Source organism: Castor canadensis, chromosome 17 (genome assembly GCF_047511655.1).
Source record: "Castor canadensis chromosome 17, mCasCan1.hap1v2, whole genome shotgun sequence".
NCBI lineage: Eukaryota > Metazoa > Chordata > Mammalia > Rodentia > Castoridae > Castor > Castor canadensis.
The window spans coordinates 11960464-11978527 of record NC_133402.1 but is presented as its reverse complement, the minus strand read 5'-3'; the positions used below and the strand labels follow the sequence as shown (position 1 = coordinate 11978527).

At 41.4% G+C, this 18064-nt stretch overlaps 1 protein-coding gene across 5 annotated transcripts in view; it reads right to left on the bottom strand.

Annotated features, from left to right (window-relative positions):
- The window catches only part of Rrn3 (RRN3 homolog, RNA polymerase I transcription factor), a 29271-nt gene extending 19456 nt beyond the window's left edge, over positions 1-9815 (bottom strand). For 3 of the 5 annotated variants that reach the window (XR_012443066.1, XM_074058951.1, XM_074058952.1), the window contains exons 1-6: positions 9550-9815; positions 7903-8008; positions 5873-5929; positions 919-1008; positions 694-823; positions 289-348 (exon numbers count right to left, since the gene is read on the bottom strand). Coding sequence is in view for 4 of the 5 variants with exons in the window: in XM_074058951.1 (XP_073915052.1) it covers positions 289-348; positions 694-823; positions 919-1008; positions 5873-5929; positions 7903-8008; positions 9550-9638 (532 nt within the window). In the remaining variant the exon portion in view is untranslated. The remainder of the gene's footprint in view (positions 1-288; positions 349-693; positions 824-918; positions 1009-5872; positions 5930-7902; positions 8009-9549) is intronic. The other 2 variants (XM_074058950.1, XM_020175965.2) reach the window with 2 other exon arrangements.
- Positions 9816-18064: the final 8249 nt, after the last annotated feature.

Genomic DNA, 18064 nt, shown 5'->3' with positions numbered 1-18064 from the left:
AAAGTTAAGAGCATAAGCATAAAAACTAAAAACTGAAAAACAATCATATACTTGAAGGTAAAAACACTTGCTAACCAAAACTGAAAAACTGAACAGAGAAGAATGAAACGGCCTAATTATGTTAGCAACACATTTTACACTGATTGCATACTGATGTTACATGCATCAAAGTTCCATCAAAGGTTATCATTTGTTGCTGTCTGTTATCAAAACAGGTGGCAAGATATAAAAGGTATTCTTATCATTGCCAAGATTACCAAGAAAAGCCAAAGTATTTTTTATACTTACTATCGTCTTCGTCATCTGAATCTGAAACATCTACATCACCTTCCTTAATGATCACCCGGGCTTTTGAGAGGAAAAAAAAATTATGTTAGTCTTCTGTCACAGACCCAGACAATGAACAGCTATATAAAAAAAGCTATGTGTAAGAAGGTAGTACTTTCATAAACAGTTATTCAAATTAAAAAAAAAAAAATCGCATGCACATACATATGCTTCCTGCTCCCTTGCCTATGATACCCTGTGCCATCAAGACTCTGCCAGCAAGGCAGCCATCACCCGAAGTAGCTCCTGAACCAGAACTGTAAGCCAAATAACAAGGAAGGAAAGAGGAAGAAAAGGAAAGGGAAAGGAAGAGAAAAGAAGGAGAGGAAGGAAAGAAGTTTTTACAAGCAAAGAGTAGTCACTTACGAGGTACAAAGTGAGAAGCAATCATGCTGAGACACGGTCTAAGGAAGACAGTCTGTGCTGATACAAGATTACCAAGAAAAGCCAAATACTCCTCCACCACTGTTTGACTTCTATTCAACCAAGGCAATCTCTAGAGATGGGAGAAGATAATGAAAACTTTTCACTGATACATACTATTTTCAAAGTACTAAGCTGACCACCAGTCAGCGAAATAAATGAACTTACCAACAGAATGCTGATAAGCTGCTCAAAGTCTTTTGTCAAGTACATGATAGAAGAGCGGAATTCTAGCAGCCAGTTAATGATCTGGTCATCCTGAAGTTAAACAAAGGAAAATACTTTCAAAATCACAATTCCTTGGGCTGGAAGTGTGGCTCAAGAGGAAAAGTGCCTGCCTAGCAAGCATAAAAGAGTAAGGCCCTGAATTTAAACCCAACTCCCCCCTCACAAAAAAAAAAACCCACAAGTTCTTCTCTAAGGTAACAGAAAAAAAAAATCTATTTTGCACCAAATATCTAAGAATAGTATTTAAATTAAGCTACAAATATACAATTTAAAAATATGAGAGGAGCTGGGAGTATAGCTCAGTGGTAGGGCACTTGCCTAGCATGTGTGAGGTCCTGGGTCTGATTCCCAGAACTGTAAAAAAAAAATTTAGTAATATTTAAATGAGATGAAAAAAGTCACAAACAGAATTAAAATCAAAGCTGAATATCAAAACTAAGTTCAGCTGACTGAATGGCTCAAGTGGTGAGAGCACCTGCTTAGCAAGCACAAGGCACTAAGTACACGTACACACACACACACACACACACACACACACACACAGTCTGAGCTGATAGGCTGGAGTCATTAATAAATATCTTCTTCCTCCCTACCCGCCCCCCAGCATACTGCAGGTTTGACTCTAGGCCTTGTACTTGCTAAGCAAGTACTCTAACACCTAAGCCATACTTCCAGTTTCAAATGCAAGTTTTTCAAAACCGAACCCATAGCTGGATCTAAATGCATTAGGATATATTTGTATAAATAACAATTCTTTTCCACTATACCATGAAATAGTTTTCAGGTAATAAAGTTATTTAAAATCGTTTGAAGTGATATGAGAAAAACTTTATTTTTTTTAAAACCCATGTATTAAATACATTATCAGTAATGTAAAAATGGTTTTTTGGTGGTGGTGTTGGGGACAGAACCCAGGGCCTTAGCATACACCCTACTACTGACTATACCACCAGCCCCCCTCACCAAGAAATTATTTATGTTCATACATATATACAACAAACATAGGAAAAAAATAATAAGGAAAAGCTCCAATTTGTGAAATGACTAAGCTTATTAAGACACTGTTGGGTGCCAGGTGTGATGCTACAGGCTGAGGCAAGAGGATCTCAAGTTTCAGACCAGTCTGGGCTACATGGCAAGACCTTGTTTCAAAAAGAAAATATGAAGTCCTAGCTACTCGGGAGGCAGAGATTAGGAGGATCAAACTCTGAGGCTAACCCATGCAAAAAGTTCTAGAGAACTTAACCAATAAAAACTCAGCGTGGTAGTACACACCTGTCATCCCATCTATGCAGGGAACATTAATAGGAGAATTTCACCCCTAGCACAGCAATAATAAAAGGAAATTTTTTTAATTAAAAAAAAAAAAGAAAAAAAAATTATCCTTGAAAAAAAAAAGGGGAGGATATACCAATTGGTATACATTTGAGACCCTGCTCAAAGAAAACCTAAAGCACCAGGTGCCAGTGGCTCACACCTGTAATCCTAGCTACTCAGGAGGGAGCGATCAGGAGGATCATGGCTCAAAACCAGCCCAAGCAAACAATTCACGAGACCCTATCTTGAAAAAAAAAAAAAATCATAAAAAAAGGGCTGGTGGAGTGGCTCAAGGAATATACCCTGAGTTCAAACCCTAGTACTTGAAAACAAACAAACAAAAAAAAACCCTAAGGTAAAAAAGGCTGGTGGTGTGGCTCCAGTGGTAGAACACCTGCCTAGCAAGCTCAAGGCCCTGAGTTCAAACGTCAGAATTCCCCCTGGAAAAAACTCTGGCAGCACATATACTAAAAAAAAAGCAATAAAACACCAAAATAAAAACAAACAAAAAACACATAGAAAAATACATACAAAGAAGAAAAAGAAAGAAAACACAAAACAATACAATGTCATGCCTATGGCAAAAGACTATTTTTACCAAGCAACTTTAATGAGAACAAACCATGTGCCAGACATGACATCTGAAACCTTCCTAATCCTAAAAACTGTAAGATTAATTATTCCCATTTTACAGCAGAGGAATCTGAGATTAAGAGAGACTAATGAGCAATGTGACCAACGAAGAGGTCAATAAAGCCAAATCCAATGCTCCATCTCTCCCATAATACTTTGCTCCACACAAAAAAGCAGCTGGCACCTTTCCCCAACCTCTATCCAAACTACTCATGGCTTTCTATGCCATAGCAATGTGACAGACTTCCAAGGGCTTGACCATTTGCTGATGAAACCCCAAGTAACAAGGCAGGAAATGAAGTAAACAACAATTCATTTGCACTACATTAATTTCATAATGTCCACACAAGGAAGAATAACAGTAATAACAGCTCGCTGAGAAGCACAGAGAAGACAGCTCAGCAGTGTGCAAATCAAGATGAGTATAATCTATTCCATTCCTTTCCAACAACAAAAAAAAAAGTACAAGTGGCTACAGCACTTGGCTGGCAGGCATGAGACCTTGTGGGGAGAAGAAAGGAGAAGGGAAGGGAGGGAGGGAGAAAAACAAGAATAAAGAAACAAAAGTTTGTTGGTACAGGTGACTCACACCTATAATTCTAGCTACTCCAGAAGCAGAAATCAGGAGGATCACGGTTCAAAGCCAGGTCACAAGACCCTATCTCAAAAACACCGAATACAAAAAAGAGCTAGCAGAGTGGTTTAAGAGTAAAGTGCCTGCTTAGCAATCATGAGGCCTTGAGTTCAAATACCATACCACCAAAAACAAAAAACAAAAACAAAAAGTAACCCAGTCACCAGGTATGACGGTTCATGTCTATAATCCCAAGCACTTGGGAGGCAGAGCCTGGGGGATCATGAGTTTGAGGCCAGCCTAAGGCTACATAGAGAAACCCTATCTCAAAACAAAAACAAAACAAAAATCTACTGATAGAAATATAGAGAAGACCACCAAAACTGGCCCTTTGTACCTATGAAAGAAGGCAAGAGTTAGGAAAAGCTTTAAAGAGGAAATGATGCTTTAGCTGTCTTTAAATGGCAATAAAGTATTTTCTGGGGTTACTATATTCCTTAGAGGGAAAAATAAAATGGATACAGAGGACCACCTCCAGCCAGAAAGAAAAGTCACATGGGAAGACATAAAGAGGAAAAGTGGCAAACTCAGGGAATAAAGTATCTAGTGAAACAACACAGGAAAAATGTTGCAGACTGTCTTAACAAGTTGACCCTTCACTCCTCCTTTACTTTTAGTAGGTGAATAACATGCCTAGACTTGTTCTCTGCACAGATGAATCACGCTACTATGTTGGGAGGGGAGGGGAGGGAAACAGAGGAGGACAGGATCTAGAGACTGATAAAGGGTGATTAGAAGAACCCAGACAAAAGCACCAACAAAACAGAAAGACTGCAAAGACTCCCCCTCCCCACCCACTGTGGCCGAAGGCCTTAAGTGAAGGTGAGAAACTCTGGAAAGACTCCAAGGTTCCTAGCTCAAGAACTGGGTGATCAGATAACTCATACCTATAATCCTAGCAATTTGGGAGACTGAGATCAAGAGGACTGAGGTTTGAAACCAACCCAGGCAAATAGTTTGAGACTTCATCTTCAAAATAAGCAGAGCAAAATGGACTGGAGGTGTGGGTCAAGTGGTAGAGTGCCTGCTTTTCAAGTTCGAAGCCCCGAGTTCAAACACCTCTAATAATTCTGGGCAGATACATCTAATAAACAAGTCTGGAGTCCCCAAGAACAACCAGAGACATAGCTACAAATGTGGGAGTTATCAGAACACACATTTCAAAGCCTTTGGGTACCACAGAATGAGAAAAGGGTCAACTTTGGGGGCTGGTAGAGTGGCTCAAGTGGTAGAGGACCTGCCTAGCAAGTATGAGAGACCTTGAGTTCAATCCCCAGTACACTAAAATAAAAAAAAAATTTAAAAAAGGGGGGGAGGGGGCCCACAAGTTTGGAAACTATCAACACCAAATTTAAGAATCTATCAAAAGAATAAATAGGTAAATAATCAGAAGACAGGAGACAGGAGGATCATAGAAACTCAAGTTAGTTTTTTTTCTTCTTCATATAGTATACACGTTATGAAGAAAAGTTTTTAACAAGTTGATGGTCAAAGGTGCCAACTGCTACAAAGAATTAGTATGAGATTTTAAAAAGTTCACTGAAATAAACAGGTAAGAAATCACTGGTAACCTTTGACAGGGGAATTACAGCAGTGATAAGAACATTGGCTTGAAATGCAAATGAGAAATGAGAATGAGGACCTGCAGACTGTCAGCAGGAACAAAATAACAGGTTAACAATTACAAAGTCCTTACTTTAGGTCAGAGGCTGTTTTAAGTGTTTCCTGTATATTAACTAATTAGATCCTCATTAAAAAAATCTCCATGTTTATGACCCAGCCCAATGGCTGACATCCATAATCCCTGCTACTTGGGAGGCAGAAATCTGGAAGATTGAGGTTGAGGCCAGCAGGGGCAAAATGTAAGAGACCCCAATAAGCCAGATGTGGTGGAGTCAATCTATCAGTTCAGTTACCAGGGAGGCATAAATAGGATCACCCAGGCAAAAAGTCAAGACCCTATCCCCAAAATAACTAAAGCAAAAAAGGCTGGGGGCATGGCTCAAGTGGTAGAATGCCTGCCTAATAAGCAGAACTCGGAGTTCAAATGCCAGTATTTTTTTTTTTTTTTTAAATCTCCATGTTGGAAAAAACCTGTTTACCATCATCCTTATCAATAACCCACTACATGTCAGTGGCACAAAAGAACATGTTTCCAGCCACTGGCAAGGTCCCTCAAGGGTAACTACCTAGGCTGAAAACCAGTCAAAGTAAGAGAGCAAGTTCTGGAGCACAGAATAGGACCAAGAGTGCAAACTAATGTCTATGCAAAGTGGCAAAAACTTTACTACTGATCAAACAAAAAATTACCTTTATGTCTGGATCTGAGAGCTGGTTCTTCAATAACTCAAAGTCATTTGTTTCACCCTTAACAAGAAGGGGAGAAAATTAAATTACTTGCTATGGTTTCCTGTGAAGTATCAACAAGCGGGACTTTTAAATATACCTTAACATCGGATGGCATTCCAGAAGGAAATCTTTTAACTTTCTTACATACCTTGCCATTATAAAATCATGACTATAAAATTTTAACAACTAATGTTAGTAGAATCAGACTTGGAAAAATGACAAATAACTAAAAAGTAGCTACAAGTAACTAAAAGCTACTAAAATATTTAGCTATATTTGTGTAGTGATATTTTATTATAACTGATACTTTTTTTAAAAAACAGGGTCTCAATTGTAGCCCAGGTCAGCCTCAACTCATGAACCTCCTGCCCCAGCCTCCTGAGTGCTGGGATTATAGGCACTCACCACACATGCCCAGCTAGTTGACACTCCTGAGAATTCTTAAAGTATGAGAAAAAGAACACTGTAATGATCTAATTCAGGGAGAACTACGATGGTGTCAATTCATATGCATGAATATTATACATAAACACAGTCACTTATATTTTCTCTCTACTGCTGAGATCTCATGGAATCACTTGTAAGCTAACACAAAAACAAACAAAAATCTCTAACTTATTCTTCCAAAGGAAAGCTTAGGTAATTCCTTAAGAAATAAAAAGTTTAATGGGGTGCCAGTGGCTCACGCCTGTAATTCTAACTACTTAGGGGGCTAAGATTGGGAGGACCTCAGTTTTGAGGCCAGCCCAGGCAAACAGTTCAAGAAACCCCATTTCCAAAAAACTACCAGAGCAAAACAGACTGGAGGTATGGCTCAGGTGGTAGAGCACCTGCTTTGCAAAGCACTGAGTTCAAACTCTGATCTCACCAACAGGAAAAAAAAAAAAAAAAAAAAAGAAAGAAAATGTTTTCTGGGTAGTGTTGTGACTCATGCCTATAATCTTAGCTACTCAGGAGGCAAAGACCAGGAGGACTGAGGTTTAAGGCTAGTCTGGGCAAAAAGGTCACAAGAACACATCTCAGCCAATAGCTTGGTGTGGTGGTATGCACTATCATCTGTGGTTACACAGGAGGTTGAGACCAGGAGGACTGTGGTTCCAGGCAGCCTGGGCAAAAAGTTTATGTGCAGTGGCTCAAGACTGTCATTCCTGATACCAAGGAAGCAAAAATACGAAGATCACGGTCCAGGCCAGCCCCAGGCATAAAGCAAGACCTTATCTCAAAAATAACCAACACAAAAAGGTCTGGCAAGTGGCTCAAAAGGTAGAGTACCTGCCTAGTAAGTACAGGGCCCTGAGTGCAACCCCCAGCTCCTCCATGGTGGTATGCATCCAGTGCTCAGGTGGGTGAGGCAAGACTTAAGAGTTCAAGATCAGCCTGGGTTACATAGCAAGATCCTACCTCAAGTAAGTAAATAAATACTTTTAAAAACTAAAATGTGTAGCTCAAGTGGTAGAGTGCATGCCTAGCATGACTGATGCTCTGGGTTAATTCCCCAGTACCACAAACAAAAAAAGCTCAGTGGTTATTATGAATCACATTCTAGAACTTTCTCACTCATTAAAAAGGAACCAATTCTTTAATATCATAAAGAATCACTAAAGTAACTGAAAAATGAACCAAGGGAGTATTTAAAACAAAAATTTAAATGCTTAAATTTTTTCAATTTTAGCACTTGCTAATGTTTTCAAAAGATACTTCATAAATACACCATTTGAAACTCGTATTATTACTTTAATTTTAAACTTTTGAACAGACAGCACCCACACATCCTATTACTTGATTTCATATTAGTATCTAAAATTCATTTTATTATATAGACTGGTTTTTTGTTTTTTGCTAGGGGTTGAATCCAGGACCTTATACATTCCAAGCACATACTCTACTTCTGAGCTCCATGGCTCCCTAACCCTTATGCTGCTCTTTAGTTTAATAGCTATTGTTACATTCTTGCCAACAAAATCCAAACCTCACACATGGTGTCCTCTTACCTTTTTGTATTTCAGCAAGACTTCTGTCACAGTTCCACCAAACCGAACAGTTTTTCTTGGGGGAGAATTGAAGAAATCATTCTCTAATGCAAGCATATTTGAAATCCTGTATAACCAAAATTTCCAAGCTATTAAATTCATAACAGAACAATAGTGAACACTTACAGAACCAACATCACTCAGTGAGACTAGAATGGCTTCTTAAATGGTCTCCCAGCTTCCACTCTTACCCCTCAACAATCTAGGCTTCACTCAGTAAAAACTGTCTTCCTGTTGTACTTAGAATAAGAATCCAAACTCTTAGGCTAGTAGAGTGGCTGAAGCGGTAGAGCACCTGCCTCGTAAGTGTGAGGCCCTGAGTTCAAGCCACAGTACTGTCAAAATAAATAAAGTAAAAAAGAATCCCAACTCTTACATTAATCCTATTGATCCTACGTCAATCTGGTCCCTGCCTACCTCTCTGTACTCCTCTCTAGCCACTTGGTTTTATTGCAAGCAGTGTCTGTTCTTCAAACTTGTCAAGCTAGTTCCCGTTTTGCTTGATGTTCACTGTCAGAAACCCTCTTCCCAGAGATAGGCAAGATTGGATTCATTCAAGTCAAAGCTCAATGTCCGAGGCCTTCCTACCAGAAATCTAATATACCCAACTTCTCCCCTACCCTTCCATTACCCTGCTGTGTTGTTCTATTTCCTTCCTTTTTCATTTGTTTGTTTTATAGTCCTCAAAATTGAACTCAGGGTCCCATGCTTGCTAAGCAAGCATTCTACCACTCACCACTTGAGTCATGCCCCAATCTTTTTGCTGCCTTTTTTTTTCCTTACTTTTGTTTGAGATAGGATTTCTCACTAAATATGCAGGAGCTGGCCTTGAACCCTAATCCTCCTACCTCAGTCTCCTAAGTAACTGGGATTACAGGAATGCAATTACCCTGCTGTTGCATTTCTTCACAGCACTTATCACTATCTGAAATCATCTTGTTCATTTATTTATTGGCCTACTTACAGGTTCTCCACCACTGTTGAGCTCTGTTGAGAGCCAAGAACGTTAGTCTCTGGAAGACTACTGTGCCCAGTGTCTATCACAATAAGTAGGCACTTAATAAATACTTATGACTATTATGATAAGTGTTTTACGAGGTTTGCTTTGTTTAAACAGAGCAGGTTAGTGAAAACACACAGCGTCCTGCTGCCTAAAGTGTTTTAAGGGGGTCAGAAACTTTAAAAGTTGAGGAAGATACGGTCTGCTTAAAATACTATTAAATTGAGTCTGCAGCTTATTTTGGGTCGAAACAAATGTCAAACGAAACTTCAGGATTCGATCTGACATCAGTGACAGCATTCGGTAGGATCCTTTTCAAATCTAGAGAAGCCGAAGGGAAGCGAAAAGGAGCAGAAGGCAGGCCCGGGACCATATGAGAGTGCCCAGGGGGATGGCTGGGGGACGCTGGAACAGAGAATGGACTCATCTTCCCAGCTCCTTCCCGTCTCTATTCCTCACGAAGAGGGAACCGGCTCCCTCTGCGCACCTGAGACGACCCGCGGCCCCTGCGCCCACCACACTGCTATAGCTTTACCCCAGGCCCTTTCAGACCCACTTCCCGATCCCGGTCCTGGGCTTTGGTTCCAGACTCGCGACCCAAATCTCACCCAGTCCTCGACGCGCCCAGCGTGGTAACAGCAGAGGCCGAAGCTGCCGCATCCCTCGGCAACCGCGTGTGAAGCACGGGGGCCGCCATCAGGCCGGAGAAACGCGACGACAGCTCCTCGCGCCGGAAATCGTAGTCCTTCCTCTCCCGCCCCCGCCCCGGAAGTCGCGCGTGCGAGCGGCGGCCTTTAGCCAATCGGGGCTCCCAGGCAGGCAGAGCATAGAGATTTTGGCGGGCTAGAGCGCCACCTACTTGCCCCTCCCCGGTCCGCTGGCGACCCTTCCTTCCGCTCGGAGGACTTTCTCAGCCCACCCGACTTGGGGCGCGAAGGGCTGTCTTCCCCCAGCGGGAGGGGAGGGTTGGGGCGGGTCCGCCTCTGCCCACCTCAGAGGAGTCCTAAGAAAGGGCGAGGAAGCCCAAGAGGTGTGAAGTGGTGTCCGGGTTCCCTTGAGTATACTTTTGGAGTCAAAATCCTGCTCAGGACTAAGGGAGTGAGTGGTTCAAGTGGTACAGCACCTGCTTAGCAAGCACGGGACACTGAGCTCAAACCTCGCTATGGCAGAATGAATGAATGAGTAAATGAGTGAATGAATGAAATCTTCAGTCAAACCGAAAAATCTAAAGCCCTGTAGTTAACCCAAATTTGAACTCAACTGGCTGGCCCAGCAGTCTAGGCTCTACACCCACTCCTCACCCTTAAAGACATCCAAAATAATCTTACCCTTTCCTGATGGGGCAGGACATATAGAGAAGGAGACAAGGAAATTATATTTATTATTTTAAATAAATATTAAAAGGGCTAGACCCAGACATTAGAACCAGGAGGTTAAAAACTGAAAACCCACAGCAGCTAGCCCCCCTCCCACCTCCCTTAAATGCTAAGTTGCAAGAACAGGGAAACATGACTGGGCTGTCTGCATCTGCTTTCCCCTCTGAGATGGTAAGAAGCTGCCAGGCCCCTTGAAGGCCTAGAGAGACTGAAAAAAGGAAGGCAGGTCTTGCAAAAGAAGTCCTAAAACTCCCTATGGTCCTGTGTTTTAGGTAGGCCTAGCCCTCTTCTCTATGTTTTAGAACAGTAAACAGCTCCCAGCCCATGCTAGACACAGGACCATATGCATTCTCCAGCTCAGGAAGTGTACAGGCCACAGTAAGAACCACCATTTGGAGTCTTTACTCCCATTTCCTGCGTGGGGAGCAGGAAATGTTTCTCCCTTTCCCCCATTTCTCCCTTCTTTATCCTGCTAAACTAAAATAAGTCCTTGTTAAAACTTCCACCTGTGAGATTCCTTGTGTGACACCTTGAAATGCTTTTCATGGATGAATCTCAAGTACCAGTGATAGTGCTGAAACTGGGAAGCTGAGGAACCTCGTTACCCCTCATCTGTTGACAAAAGTGACCTACCCAGAAGTCTTGGGGTTGTGGTGGATGATTAGATATCATTTCCCAGAGACTTTAACCTGGGAATATATACCCAGGCTCTACCGCCAGCTCAACATAAACCTCTAAAAGAGGAGCAAAAGTCAGCCAGACCAACAAAGCAAGGAAGTGTTTTCCAGGGAAAGGAAACAGCAGAGGCCAAGGTTTGGAGATGGGACTGGAATGGAGGATGGACCACCTCCCCCACCCCTATTTCCTAAGAGGGCAAAATGAATCTTTTGGAAACTGCCAACTATTCATAAAAAGGCTACAGCAAATTGTTAACTATAAGGCACAGTTCTGTTTTGCAGCAGAGTAAAATCAGTGCCGTTCCCTGCTGTCTCTATTTGGTTCTCACTGCTCTAGAGTTCCTGGAAGGGATCACTTCTCCACCTTTTGGCCAAGGTCAAGTGTAAAATTCCTAGGGAATGTTGGGCAGAAATCATCAACATCCCAAGAGCAGAGGAAATAATTGTATCTCACTCAAAGGATACTTCAAGATAGCTGTTTTTGCAAGAGTTTCTTCCCTTACACCCAAAGCTAAATAAATACATACGATTCGTGAGTTCAATTCATGTCAGTAGAAGTGTAACTAAGCTGTCAAATAACTCAATGTTTCTTTCACTTTAAAAGTTGGACGTGGCCAAGTACCAGCGGCTCATGCTTGTAATCCTAGCTACTTGGGAGGCTAGATCAGGAGAATCCAGGTTTAAGGCCAGCCTGGGCAAATAATTTGAGGGATCCTATCTCCAAAATAGTCAGAGCAAAATGGAATGAAGGTGTAGCTCAAGTGGTAGAGGTGCCTGCTTTGCAAACTCGAAGCCCTGTCTTCCAGCAAACACACACACACACACACACATACACACTCACACAATTGGACATATACAAAAGAATGTTAATGAAAATGTTACAAAAACAAAACACCTGTGAACATCCCATCCAGTTTAAGAGAGACGGAATGTTAATCCGTACTCCTCCCAGATCCCATTTTTGCCCTACCTTCCTCTCAAATATACCCACTATCCTGATCTTTTTAAGAATCATTGTAAAGTTTTTTTTTTAACCTAAATACTACATGTGTTCCTAACAATATGGGATTTTTTATTTTTGGCTGTACTGAAGTTTGAACTCAGGGCCTCATATTTGCTAAGCAAGTGCTCTACCACCTGAGCCATCCCACCAGTCCATTTTGCTCTGGTTATTTTTGAGACAGGATCTCTCTTTGTAACTCAGGCCGGCCTCAAATTTTATAATCCTCCTGCCTCAGTTCACCGTGCCTGCTGGCTTTTGTGTGTGTGTGTGGTGCTATAGCTTGAATCTAGGGCCTCAGGTATATACACATTCTACAACCCCATCCAACAATGTACTATTCTTTTTTGCTCGTTTGTGAATTTTATAAAATTATTTCCATGCTACTTGTTTTCAACAGTATGCTTCTAAAATCCACATCCCTGGGCTGATGGAGTGGCTCAAGTGGTAGAGGGCCTGCCTAGCAAGCATGAAGTCCTGAATTCAAACCCCGGTACTGTGGAGGAAAAAAAGAAAAGATAAAATCCATACCCCTGTTGTATGTAGTTGTGGGTTCTCTGTCAAATGCATTCCATTATTTGATATACAAAAAACAAAAAGTTTTCCAAAGTCGCTGTGCCAATCTTCACTCCAAGCAATATGTTCTCCTTAAGCTCAAGAATACGGGTGGTGGAGTAGCTCAAGTGGTAGAGCACCTGCCTACCAAGTGTGAGGTCCTGAGTTCAAACCCCCAGTGCCACCAAAACAAAAAGAATCTTAAGAGTGAGTATAGCTGCTGATGTTTCCAAATAATAGCTAATACTAGGCTGTTATGTTAAAAAAAATTATATTTTAAATGTAATCCTGAACATAACACAAGGAAAAAAAAAAACCTAAAACTAGGGATAGGGAAGTGGCTTAGTGGTAGAGTACTTCCCTAACATGAGCAAAGCCCTGAGTTCCATCTCCAGAAGCACTAATAATAATTAATTAATGAATAAAAACACTTAAAGCTAAATGGCAGCTGGAAGTGGTATTAAGTGCCTGTAATTTCAGCATTTGGGAGGCTGAGACAGGAGGATTGCCAGTTTGAGGTCAGCCCAATCTACATAGCAAGTTCCAGGCCAGCCTGAGCTACATTGTGAGAGCCTGTCTCAAAAACACCAAAGAGGGAAAACACCTAAATGGACTAATTCAGCATTGGCTGGAGTTCTTTGATCACGCCCCTTCCTTGGGGAGCCTGATTCAGCCATCCTATTCCAGGAACAGCTCACAGAATGGGCAGGAGAAAAGCCTCCATTAACCAGATTTGCCTTCGCCAGAGTTCCATCTTTATTTGGACAGGTACGTCCTAATTAAAGAAAATAAAGACCCTCTCCCCAACTACACAAAAAGCAAACAAGCACTAATGAGCTGTGAAGGCACAGCCTGTCCACAATGTGGTCAGCTTTTGCCATCACCATTATTACAGTTGTTGGTAATTACTCTGAACTTCATCCAGAATGAATTGTTTTACCCTCACGTAACCAGAAGACCCATTAAAGTGGTAAGTTTTACAAACCTCCCTGAGACTGTTGGTTGAAGTCTTTGGCTTCCAAGTAACAAAAGCCAACTAGCTAGCATAAGCAGGAAAGAAGAATTGATCTAAGGACACGAAGCTATTGTAAGACACCAAAAAAAGAATTCCTTGTTGGGCAAATTTTGGTCCAGTGTCCTATAATCCAATCAACACTGGCCAGAAGCTGGGCATAGTGATGTAGACCTATAGTCCCAGTTACTTGGAAGGCTGAGACAGGAGGATTACTTGAACTCAGGAGTAGGAGTTTGAGACCAGTCCGGGCAACATAGCAAGACCTAGTCTCAAGAAACAAAATTTAAATAACCCTGAAGAAATGAAGTCATATTGTACCACAAAGCCTTCAGTGAATCTTTACTATACATCAGAAGGTCACTGTAAACTCAAATGGCTGACTCCTACGGAGGATCCAGATCAACTCTTGCTAAACAGCCAAACCCATAGTAGAGATCCCATTGACTCCTTTCCCCTTTCCAAAAAACAGTCAACAGTTATTCGAGTTATCTTTTAAAAACTCCATTCATAGCCATGTATTGTGACGCAGGGCTATAATCCCAGCCTTGGGAAGCTGAGGCAGAAGGATCACAAATTCAAGATCAGCCTGGGGCACATAATGAGATGCTGTTTCTTTTTATTCTTGTGTGGTACTGGGGCTTGAACTTAGGCCCTACACCTTGAGTCACTCCACCAGCCATTTTTTGTAATGAGTTTTTTTTAGATAAACTATTTGATCATGAACTGTTTATAGTTCATGAATTATCATGAACTATTTGCCCAGGCTGGCCTCGAACCAAAATCTTCCTGATCTCTGCCTCCTGAGTAGTTAAGATTATAAGTGTGAGCCACTGGTGCTTGGCTTATAAACTTTCTACCTAAGGCTCAATGATAAAAATCAGCACCATGGAGGAGCCTTAAACTCTGTTATCACTAGAACCATGGAATGGTGCACACAGCAGGCTCAAAGAAGCCCATTAAGGGTAAAAGAATCAAACAGATTTCAGCTCCTGCCTCACATAGGGGTGATAGTTTGGAGTGTGAATTCAGCCAAGTTAACAGCTTGAAAAAGCAGATCAAACAAAAACCCAACAATATAACAAAATTCACATTAACTACAACATCCAGAATATAACCCAAAATGACTGGACTTGTGAAACTATAGAAGAGAAAAGGCAATCACTGGAAACCAACCCTGAGTTAAACCTCATGCTGGAAACAGGAGAAAAGGCTGGGCTTTTGTTGTTGCTTTGGAGATTGGAAACATAGTCAGTCTCCCTATGTAGCTCCCGCTGGCCTCCAACTCTCCATCCTACTTGCCTCTACTGCCCAAGTGCTAGGATTACCAGCAAGCTCACACATGTATTCCTAGTTTCTCAGGAGGCAGAGATCAAGAGGATCGAGGTTCGAAGCCAGCCCAGGCAAATAGTTCACAAGATTCTATCTTGAAAAAAAACCCATCACAAAAAAAAGGGAGCCAATGGAGTAGCTCAAGGTGTAAACCTTGAGTTCAAACCCCAGTACTGCAAAAAAAGAAAAGAAAAGAAAAAGAAACAGCTGGGTGCTGGTGGCTCACACTTGTAATCCTAGTTACTCAGGAGGTAGAAATCAGGAGGAAATCCCAGTTTGAAATCAGTCTGGGCAAATAGTTCCAGAGATCCTATCTCAAAAATACCCAACACAAAAACAAGGCTGGCAGAGTGGCTCAAGTGCTAGAGTGCCTGCATAACAAGTGTGAGGCCAAGTTCAAACCCCAGTACCCAAAAAAGAAACATACACACACAAATATACAAACAGCATTCACTAACAAAACTGCAAGATCTCAATGATGTATCTTTAGTTTTATACACATACATGTTTTTATCTATATCTATATCTACACACACACACACACACACACACACACACACACACACACACGGTGTCTTTCTCAAAAGCCATTAATTTAAAGCCCCCCTCATCTGCATATCATAGAGGATACAACAGTTCCTCCACCTGGGCCCCCCCTGATATTTTGATCTGGATCATTGTGTTGAGAGGGGCAGGGGCTGTCCTATTCTTTAGTACCACCCTGGACACTAGCACTCCTCTCCTCCCTATCGTGACAAGCAAATATGTCTGCATACACTGCCGAATGTCCACAGAAAGGCAAAACCATCTCAGTCAAGAGCCTCTGATGTAAACACATACTTGAAGGAACTAGAGAACAAGAAAGTAAAACAAAATATATAAAATCGTATAATTATAGCATTGCCATTTTTTGCTTTCATAATCTTGGGAAACATAAAAATGTTAAAACCTTTTAGACAGCTTGAATTTAACAGTTGAACTGAGCAAAGAGCAATCCATTAATCGAGCAGATCTCAAAAGCAGAACAGGTCTAGAGAACTCCAGTCTGCAGTGTGGTCAGGCACCATTTATGGACAGAAAACACAAGTGCTGTGGAGAGATGGCTGCATTGGTTGCAGCTCAGGGGCATTTGCCTTATTTGAACATAGGCTGATCATTGTCTACCTGTGACTGACTGAAGCTTAGCTGCTGTGATTGGCTGAGATTCAGCTATTCCTTACAGAAGTACACTCCTAAAATAGACTTTCAGTCAGTTTATGGGCTAAGTTAAGTTTGTTATGTAATCCCCAAGTACAGAGGCATCCTCAGGCCAAATTTAGTTGAAAAACAAATAAATCACTTGCTACTTTGTTCTGCTGGAAAACAATGACGAAACTATACAAGAGTCTCAGGCTGTTTAATTTCTATTTGGAATACATTTTTCAGATTGTTTTTACCAGAAAGATCCTCAGAAAAATACCTTCATTTCCCTTGAATTCCTTAAAAGACAAGTGTAGCCGGGTACCAGTGGCTCATGCCTGTAATCCTAGCTACTCAGGAGGCAGAGATCAGGAGGATTGCAGTTCAAAGCCGGCCTGGGCAAATAGTTTGAAAGACCCTATCTGGAAAAAAAAAAATCACAAAAAAAGGGTTTGTGGAGTGGCTCAAGTTGTAGGCCCTAAGTTCAAGCTCCAGTACCACAAAAAAAAAAAAAAAAAAAGAAGAAGAAGACAAGTGTATCTGACTGAATTTGTGAATTAATAGCATCATTTTCTATTGTTTTATTGGCATAATTTCACAAGGTAGCTTTCTTTCTCTTTCTAGTTTGTTTAATTGGTCTTTGCACAAAGCCTAGCCAGAAGCCAGGCATTGGTGATATGAGGTTAATAATAATAATAATAAATAAGCCAGGCGCTGGTGGCTCACACCTGTAATCCTAGCTACCCAGGAGGCAGAGATCAGGAGGAAGCCAGCCCCAGCAAATAGTTCGGGAGATCCTATCCAGAGAAGAAAACCTATTGAAAAAAAAAAAAATGGCTGGTGGAGTGGCTCAAGGTGTAGCCCCTGTGTTCAAACCCCAATACCACACAAAAAATAATAATTATAATAAAGAGCCCTTGGCTTCACGAAGCTTGCCATGAGATAGGTAGCTGAGGCTGGCCTGGGACTCACTATATAGCCCAGGTTGGTCTTGGATTTGAGATCCTCCTAACTCAGCCTCAAAAGTGCTAGGATTACACTCAGAATTTACCTTTTTAGGAAGGTCACGGTCATTGCGACAAGGCCCGATTATTGAATTGTTCTTTGCTCAATTGTTTATTTTGATTTGTCTAAAGTTGTTAGATTGTCTGTGTTCACCAAGAATGTTAAACTTATAGTGGACCCAAGAACCACTAAGGGAGACTGGGCACAGGAGGCTATAAGAGGTGGGGTGCTTTGAAAACAAAAGTAGAAAAGTAAGTAGCTGTTGGGCCTTTAGTCTATGGTGCAGGGCAAAGGTCAAGGTAATTTGTAGAAGTGGTGGCTGAGATGAAGAGGACCAACTGAGAAAACAGCCAAAACAACAATCCTGAAATAAAACAGGGAATCCTTTCCTTATGTAAATACTTACTCCCTTTCTTTCTTTGTATTAAAATTGCTCAGTGTTAGTTCTGTTGTCAAGCAAGACACTAAGGTACAGAAATCTTTCTTCTCTTCACAGAAATTGAATCCAGGGCCTTATGAATGCTAGACAAACACTAATACTGAGCTACATCTCCTGCTCTATGCCAAACACTATCTAGTAACTTTAGACAATCAGGCTAATCAAACCAGGCTACGGCTGAAATGAGTTACATTCTTCATTACTGCCTATTTCTGCTTATCCAAAAGTATTACATCACTTTGTTTATAAGAAATGACCTCTACCTTTTCAGTCCAGCAGAATTAACATCTGCAGATCCTAACATGCTAGGGAATTCGCCCTGGGTTGGTGAACATAGTACTGAAGTCTTAGTGACACCATACTAAGTCTAATTACACTGCAATTTCTTTTTTTGGTTTGGTTTTGGTTTTCTGAGACAGGGTCTTGCTCTGCAGCCCAGACTGGCCTCAAACTCTAGAGCCTCTTGCCTCAGCCTCCAGCATGCTGGCACTACAGTGAGCAGAGCTATTTTGTTTTCTTGTCTTGATGATATAACTTCTGATAGTTGG